This window comes from Medicago sativa, chromosome 7 (assembly GCF_051527215.1).
Source record: "Medicago sativa cultivar Bolivia chromosome 7, Bolivia_mono, whole genome shotgun sequence".
NCBI classification, from domain to species: domain Eukaryota; kingdom Viridiplantae; phylum Streptophyta; class Magnoliopsida; order Fabales; family Fabaceae; genus Medicago; species Medicago sativa.
Genome location: NC_140755.1, coordinates 88,784,143 through 88,793,673, shown reverse-complemented (window position 1 = coordinate 88,793,673; position 9,531 = coordinate 88,784,143). Strand labels below are relative to the sequence as shown.

Sequence of the window (9,531 nt, the reverse complement as noted above, 5' to 3'; positions counted from 1 at the left end):
TGAAAACATTCGTCAAAAAAAAATATAAAAAAATCTACTGTAAGTTTGACATCTATATTCTTACATGTATGCCAACTACATTTATTTATTAAACTGAATTAGTTTATTTTTTTACTCAAAATCCAATTAAATTAAATTAATTTTTTTTTGAAGAAACTAAATTAACCCACCTAAATTGTAAATTAAATTAAATTAATTTATATCTACCTAAAAATGTTATTTAGCCACTAAAATCCGTAATACTACATATCGGCTTTTGCCTTTATTTGTATTTTGTTTATCTGATAATTTTTTATTGTTGTCAATCCACTATAATTTAAAAATTTGGTCTTCAGAGATGCCTCAATGTGTCCCTACAATACAACTTAGGTCTCAAAAGTAGACTTGGAAATTAATTTATTTGGCCGTGATGCTAAAAAACACAACAAAAATAGTAGACGAAAATACCAAATATTAATTTTAAAATATTAATATAGTTTAACTTGCTTGTTACAAAAAAATTATAGTTTAATTTGCTCTATCCGTAATTAAAAAAGTATCATACATAGTGATAAAAAAAATTATCTTCTCTCACTAGCCTCAATAAAATATAAATATTTTGATTTTGATCCTTCAAAAAAAATTTATCAATTTTTTGTTTCGATATTTTATAAAGATGAGTATGTTTATTTAGTTAAAAAAAACACCCGTTTAATAATAGAGATAAAAAATATCTAGTATCTTTTTGAGCAAAAAGTAAATACAAATTATTTTATAGAAACTGAGCTTTATAAAGACTTTTGCCCAAAAAAAATAAATTATAAAGACTAAAAATATTGCCTAATAAAACTAAAAAAAAAAAATTGATCCAATAATATTCGGTACTGACACATTATACGATAAAATTGAGCCATATTCATAAATAAATGCAAATAGATCATGGAAACAAAAGCTACAGTTCTTTAATTGGTACAAAAGATACATTCATTGAATCTAAGCCTTCCAATATTGAACTATCATATCAATGGTAGAGGTGGACATTTCCCATGGTGAGAAAATTAATAGATGCTCCCACCATAAACGTCACCATTTAAATATCCTTTACTAAATGTTGTGGATGAGGGTGATGTATCTGTTAGTGTATTGATGACATTCCTAGTCAGAGAGAAAAATTATTTGTCTTAACGTTGTGTGTCTTTCGGTATCCATTTTTTTAAGGAATCTTTCATTATCCTTATCAACACTTTATCTTCTTCTCCACGACATTATACATCGTGAGAACAACAATTGTTCTTCATTCACAAACACCGTTAATATGTCTTCACAAAATTTTGGGACTTTTTCGTAAAAAATTACCAAACTACATTCGGATGTTGAACGAGCGTGCATTTCATAACCATCTTATAAAAAAAAAAATCAATATATAGGGTGTGTGCTTTTGTGCTTTTGTGCTTTTTAATGAAAATTAATGCATGGAATATGAAATAAAAAAAAATAGCTTTTTTAAATATTAAAAGTAAAATATTTGAAGTTCTGGTAAACATTATAGGAATACATAATTGAGCACACTCAAAGAGGAATACATAATTGAGCACACTCAAAGACAGGAAAATATTTTTAGCTTATGTCCTAGTAGTTATACTTTGAAAAATGAAGTTGACATAATACTCCCTCCGGTCCTATATATAAGAAATAATATACTTTTTTGATTCATTGAATAGTTGATGTATTTGGTCTATTTCTAGGTTAGGTACATCAATTATTGAATGAATCTAAAAAGTCAACTTTTTCTTATAAATAGGACCGAATGAAGTATAATTTAAGTCAAAAATTGTGAATACCTAATTATACAGCTTAAGTTATTTGTGATAGTTGTCAACTATTTAAATATTTTAATTTTATTCTTCATGAATTTAACTCAGTTGGTAAAGATAGATACAATATATGTAGAGGTCGAGATTCGAATACAAACACCTAATCGGTAATTAACCTTAGAGATGAATTTTTTGCAACTAGATTACTTGAAAAAGTATATTTTAATTTTAATCAGAAAGAATAAACTTATCATTTGTTATTTTAGTTTTTTTTTTCATGTCCTCGTGAGCTTAGCTCAGTTGGTATGGACAATGCATAAAATATGCAAAGTCTGAGGTTCAAACCCCGGACACCACAAAAAGTTCAAACCCCGGACACCACAAAAAAATATTTTTTTCAGAGAAATTCATATTTCGTTCTTTTCTATATTATTTCTTTCTATTTGGTGGTGATGTTAGTAAAATATTTGGTCTAATTAAGCCAAAATGAGCTTAATAAGTTTAATAAACCTTTCTTCAAAAAAAAAAAAAAAAGTTTAATAAACCTATCGATTTGATTCATCTATTAGACGTGAGTTTCTTACTGCACCCTTCTCTCTTACCAAACACCTTTTTTTCAAACACTTGTCATCACCACCGGTAACACCACCAAAACGACACCGTATCCGACCTCATCTTTCTCTCTTCACATTTCCAACAAACCCTAATTTTTCTTCTAAAACCCGCCATGATCGACCTTAGAAAACTGAGATTAACATTCACATTTTTCAATCTCACCAAAAATCACACCAATCTTAAACCCTCTCTAAACCCTAGATTTTACAACACAGCGAAAAACCCAATTCAATTAGTTTCAAAACCTAAAATTCTCTCAAAATCAACCATTAAAGAAGCCCAAGCTGCATTGTTAGAATATCTCCATTCCACAAGAAGCTTGCAGTTTTTAGATGCAGATAACATGTGCAAAAACTCGCCTTTTTTCCTTCAAAATCTCGTCCACAAAACCCTAAAAAACGAGAAATCGATTAACACGAAACGGTTAATATCTCGCCACCTTCGTTACAACCCTATTAACGAATTTGAACCCTTTTTCGAGAGTTTGGGTTTGAAGCCTTCTGAATATGAATCTTTGCTTCCACGTGATTTGATTTTCCTCAACGATGATCCTCTTTTGATGGCGAATTACCACACTCTGTGTAACTATGGTGTTCCTCGATCCAAAATGGGGAAAATTTTCAAACAAACGCCGCAAGTTTTTAAATTTGAAAATGGGGTTTTGGTTTCGAAGATTAAGGCTTATGAAGATTTGGGTATTTCGACTTCGATTTTAGTGAATGCTGTTGCTGTAAGTCCAGGGATTCTGGTTGGTGATGTTAATGTTGAATTTGTTAAGGTTGTTGAGATGTTGAAGAATATTGTTGCAAAGGGTGGTGATGGTGATTTTGATAGTGGTTGGATTCAGTGGCATTTTTTGGATGAGGTTTCTTGTAATTGGGGTTTAATGCTTGAGCTATTGTGCTTGCTTTCGAATGTTGGTTTCAGTGAGAAACAGTTGGCTGAGATTATTCGTGGTAGTCCTTGTATTATTTTTGAAGAATCAGGAGGCAAGACACTCTCGATGATTGGTTTTTTGGTCAAATTTGGATTGTCTGTGAACCAGATTGCCCTCTTGTTTCTCGAGTTTCCACAGATTTCGATGGTCAAGTTTTTTGCCAACTTGAGGGTGTGTCTTCAGCTTCTGACTGAAATTGAGATGGAAGCTAAAGAGATTGGAAAGATTTTCCAGTCTCACACAGTACTTGCGGGTTCAAATACTCTAAAGACAACTAAGAGTTTGCTTGGTTGCTTGAATGTAGGTAAGAGGCGTCTATGTAGCATACTGCAGGATAATCCTCTTGAAATGAAGAACTGGGTTCTTGGAATAAGAGTTAAGCCTATGGTTGGCTTAAGGGATCTGGAAGAGGAGAAATCGAGGGTGGGGAAGACAGAGTTCTTGTTGCGCTTAGGTTATGTGGAAAACACGAAAGAAATGGATTGGGCGTTTAAGGCGTTCAGAGGTAAGGGAGCTGAGCTTCAGGAGAGATTTGATTTTATTGTTAATACTGGATTGACACGTGATGAAGTTCGTAGAATGATTAGAGTTTCACCTCAGATTCTTAATCAGAACACAGATAGGGTCAAGATGAAAATTGAGTATCTTGTAAAGAAAGGATTTTCTGTATCAGATTTAGTGAGTTTTCCATCATATCTTTCCTATAAATCTCCAAGAGTTAAGCTTAGGTTGTCAATGTATAACTGGCTCGTAGACCACGGGGCTGTGAATCCCGGGCTTGCTTTGAGCACCATTATCGCATGCACAGATAATTTATTCTTACAAAGTTATGTAAAACGCCATCCGTCTGGCCTTCAAGTTTGGGAAGAGTTGCAAAAAGAAATTCATTCTGAAGATTCATGAATAATCAGTTCTGGAATGCATAATAATGGTATCATCCGGCAAAATAAATTACCAATTAAACTGCAATTGGCATTTTGAAACAAATCACTTCAAGTTAACTTAAAAAGAGAGGGTCTGATTTGGATTGTGATATCAAAGTTTTTTGTCTTTGCCCTCACAACTCGACTGCAATTGAAGTTGCATCAGGTGCACTTGACCGTGATTCCTTGCAATAACAAAAATTGATGCTGATATGAAACCAATGGGGACAGCTAAAGAACAGCAGCTTTCACGAGCAAGCATCATAGGTGATTGCTGATTGCAAATTTTAGACGTGACTCAAGAATGTTGAGTAGGCACACAATCTTCACTGTATGTAGGTGCTTACTTACCCTAGTTACATTGGAGATAACTGTCCAAGTGGTTTGGTTTTGATGCTAAAACTGTTCCTCATGTATGAGAAACTGTATATTTTAATTATTGCAAGCCATATAACCAGGTTCATTGGGTTATAGGCTATCAAAATTAACATGACTCAAATCTCTGTTACACTAAACTACTCTGCAATCATTTTAGATGCAAACTTTGCCAGTTGACAAAGATCGAACGACCCTTATAGTGAGGTAGTATATTTTAAATTCAGTATTTCAGTTCAATTTAATAGTTAAAAAAAATGGGTTGTTTGATATTATCGTGCAACGGCTAAAATTTGCAGCTTCTAGAACTCACAACTGGAGAGAATACAAACAATTAAGATTCACACTTGCAATTTGGAATGAAATTGTGTAAATTATGTACCACTGAAGCCACACGTTGGACAGAGATTTATATTATCCATCACTTGATATTTTTGGACAATATTGTGTTTGTATAGGTAGGAGTGGAGGTTGTAGTAATATCAAAACGTTGCAGAGAACTCCATGCTGCATCCAGTAGAATATCCAATCTTCTCTGTACTGTTGATGTATGTATCATATCCACTAGTATTATTACTTTAAACTGATTTAAGCCTGTGGCTTAACTATGTGACTGAGAACACTGGCGTTTATGTCCCAATCCTATCCCCCACAACACTGCATTACAGTCTCTATGTTGGAGCCAGCTGAAATTATTCCAAACCTTCATAATTAATTAATTGATCATATATATGCTTTGTATTCTTCTAATTCCCTGTATAATAGTATAACAATTACTCTGTTGTCGGAAATGTATACTTTCTCCGGTCACTATTATAAGCAAAATTTTACTTTTTAGATATATTGAATAATCAATGTATCTAGTCTTTAATAAAGACTAGATTTGCTCATGAACTTCATGATCAATCATTTTTGTTCTTGTGAGTTTATCTTTTCACTTTAGTACTACCACAGTATTACTAGATTTGCTATTCTAACAATTTTATGACAATAATTTAACCAAGGCTTGTCTGCTATAAATTCAAAAAACAAAAATTAAGAAAATATGTGGCATGGAGCTATTACTGGATTAGGATTCTTCCACAAGATTACTTGGAATTGCTGCCTTTCTTGTTAGGGGCAAAAACTTTTTTTTTGGAATCATCAAATGCAAACTTTAAAGCAACGAATTTAATTGTAGCTAACTACCATTCATATCCTAACTTAAATGTAGGTTACGTGGATCACTTTCATTGCCCAATGAATTTCATAATTTCAAATCTGTAAACTTTTCTAAGCAATAACTCTAGAGTCTAATTTTTTTTATTGTTTTTAACAGAACCGTAGAGTCTAATATAAGAAGGGTTAGAAACACTCTTTTTTAACATTTTGTTCTCTTATTAGATGTAATCAACGTGAATTAGATACTTTTGAATTGGATCTCACATTGATAATACACATTTACCGGGGTTTCATTCAATAAGATGATGAATGTTAAAGAAAGCGTTAGAAACAATGATCCTAGCACGCCTAAGTTGTAGATTAATCTTTCATTTGGTGATTAAATATTTGACTCTACTTGGAGATTGTTAAACTCACATCATTACAACCAGACATTGGCTTTATGGCGGGTCCAATTGCTAAGCTGTGTTTATAATTTTGGATTCTATATTGAGTGGAGGTTAAGAAGCATTATTAAAAAAATTATTTAATGTATTTCTTGGTGTTTTTCGTATAATTAATATTTAATTTTTAGTAGTTAATTTGTTAAGTTCATGACACTTGTTTTAATACCATTATTATCACCAATCACTAACAAGTTTAAATTTAGTTGAAAAATATAGTTTATCTGACTATGAATGTATGTGTGTGTTTCTGGGATCCCCTACTTCAGCATTTCCATGCCATGCTCCTAACAATTTAGGTGTGAATTATTGGATTCTCCAAGTAAGTAGTACTATCCTGCAAGGATTTTAATAGATCCAAACTCTTATGCACAAAAACCTTTTAACGGGAAATACTTGTGTGACATTAATGTCACGGTGACATTAAATTTGAGCCACCCATTGGGTGACATTAGATGTGTTGTGTGATCCAGATGCAATGGCAATGGCAATGTGTGGTCCAGATACAATGGCACGGTGACATTAATGTCACCAAAGTGCCACCCCCTTTTAACCTTGTGTTGTTCCTAATGCGGTACAAGATTATTTATGATAACAAGATTGACATTCAATCATTATAGTACTCCCTCCGTCCCTTAATGTAACCACCTATTTGATTTTATTTTTGTCCCTAAATGTAACCCCCTTTTCAAATTACTAGATGCATTTATTACTTTTTTCCTAAACATACCCCTAATTAATACTACTAACTTGTCTTGAAATATGAATAGTCAAATTTAATACACATACAAACAAAGGACAATTTGGTAATATTAATACTCAAAACAGACACATTAATTACACTGACAACTTTTCTTAAGAATTGTGAAAAATACAAAGAGGGGTTACATTAAGGGACGGAGGGAGTATATGATAGCAAGACCATATTGTTATTTGTATTAATGGTCTCATTGACCTACTGAATTAGAACTTGTAGTTCAGGATTGTGAGCTTCTCTATTACGAGTTTGTAATACCTTTAGACTTAGTAGTTCAGGATTGGTCACTTTCAATAACATGCCTCTTCTCTCTATTGAAAAATCTCTAGTGTAATGCTTTTGACTTGCTTTAATATAAGCTCTTTTTTTCTTTCACAGGTTAAATATAAGTTCATTTTATTTTTAACAAAATATAAGCTCTTTTAACTTCAAGAAAAACACTATCATTAACTTTTGTAAAAAAAACAATAAACTAAAATTTAAATTATAATTAGTTCAATAAATGGCCTTTCATACTGGTGCAACTTTACCACATAACCTTCCAAATGACATTTTCAGAAAAGACCAATTTTCAAACTTTCTTTTGACAAATATCCAATTTTTTAAATTGAAAATAAAACAAAAGCAAAATGGATGGAAGAACTTCCTGCCCCCAAGATAAGTCTCACATGTGGGGATATATCATGCGTAATTATGAAAAAATTTGAAAAAATTATGATACTTTGTATGATTAATATTTGTTTCTATATCTATGTTCTTTTATTGAATAATAAAACCATTAGACATAGCTACATAGGATCTATGACACTAGGATTTTCGTTAGGTAAGACACTGGCGTGAGTTGAAGTGTTGTTTAAAGAGATTCAAAATTCGATCTCTACGCTTGACAAATTTGTCTTCTCCCTAACAAATTAACTGTTATAATTAACCAATCAACAATTAAAACAAATATTCTTATATATAGAGTAGATCAAATTTTTAAAATTTCATATAATTAAATAATTGTTTATTTGTACCAAAAAAAAATATTTGTTTAGCAACATAAGTACAGAACGTGGCACAAGTACAGTAGAAACTCTTTAATTTAATACTCGGTAAATTAATAAACTCTCTAAAATAATAAATTTGTCCGGTCCCGACTTGGGCCAATGTAAAAAATTGAAAAACTCGATAAAATAATAAGATAATAATTTTTCGGGAGATCCCTTTATAATTTTCGGTCCCAAGAAAATCATAAATTAATAATTCATAGAAACTGAAAAAAAAATATTAAGAATACATTGAACACATTTGTTCCTCTTGTTAACATTTACTGCACTTCAAAAGTCATTATTGATTTCCAATGCATATGAACACAGGAGTTACTAATTTACGTTGAGTTCCAAGGTTCGCTGCAACGTAATTCTAAGAGGCATAGACTAATTTGCCTTTTTGTTTGGTATGTACAGTATAATTACTTAAAAACTCTTTAAATTAATAATTATTAATTTATCGATAAATTAATAACTCTCTAAATTAATAAATTTCTCCGGTCCTGACATTATTAATTTATAGAGTTTTAACTGTAGTAGATTTTTGGGTCTCTTAACCATTAGGTCCAAGATTTGTTCAATGGTCTCTTAGCCCCTTAAATAGATCCCAATTATCTAAGGAATTAGTAGTTGTGCGCGGATGATACATTTAATTTTAGAAGAAAAATTTGTATAATATTTTGTCTTATCACATTTTAAAGTTTTTGGATTACCACGTTATTCATACGAAGTTTTCGAAAATAGACTCTCTTAAGCGTAATTCTCTCAATTTTTTTCAATTGTTACATCTCGACACGCACTCAATATCCTCTTTTTGTTATAACTTTTTATCTCTTTTTCTGCTCTTGTATTTAATGATGTAGATGTAACAATTGAGAACAATGGAGAGAATTTCATTTGAGAGAGTCTATTCTCGAAGTTTCCACCGTTGTTTAACAATGACTCTTCTTTGTTTAAGAGCATCCACAATGGTAGTTCCCTAACAAGGACTCCTTAAATGGACCCCACGTGACACATCACTTATTAATAATTTTTTAATAAAAGTACCTATTAAGGACTCAATGACTCCAATGGCAATACACTAATAAGGACTCCAATGAAAAATACTTAAATATGTCCCACTATCTTTACATATTAAACAAAAATAATTTATCTATTACTCATTTTTACAAGTGGGACCAAGTAGTACACATTTTATTACTTCTTTATGCAAGTGGGACCAAGTAGTACACATTTTATTACTTCTTTATGTAAGTGGGACCAAGTAGTACACATTTTATTACTTTTTTAAACGTGGGACCCGTTAGTTATCTAGGAGAGAGAGGGTCCTTATATAGTTGCCCGTTCCTTAACGGGGACTCAATTTTTCTTCCTCCAATGGAGGGTCCCTAACGGGGAGTGGTCCTTGTTAAGTAAGGACCCCCCATTGGAGATGCTCTAACAACTAATCTCCGAAAAAGAATCTATGTGATACACAAGATGAATTCTCTCATATC

The 9,531-nt window shown here is 31.7% G+C and overlaps 1 protein-coding gene across 1 annotated transcript; it reads left to right on the top strand.

The window, feature by feature from the left end:
* Nucleotides 1-2,350: 2,350 nt before the first annotated feature.
* On the top strand, nucleotides 2,351-5,263 carry LOC146909907 (transcription termination factor MTEF18, mitochondrial-like). The gene has a single exon (XM_085723059.1). It carries the CDS (start codon nucleotides 2,521-2,523, stop codon nucleotides 4,246-4,248), a length of 1,728 nt encoding a protein of 575 aa, XP_085579185.1. The 5' UTR covers nucleotides 2,351-2,520; the 3' UTR covers nucleotides 4,249-5,263.
* The last annotated feature ends 4,268 nt before the right edge of the window (nucleotides 5,264-9,531 follow it).

What these genes read in the sequence shown, in the direction of transcription:
- LOC146909907 (XM_085723059.1), top strand. Translation starts at nt 2,521, where the DNA reads ATGATCGACCTTAGAAAACTGAGATTAACATTCACATTTTTCAATCTC.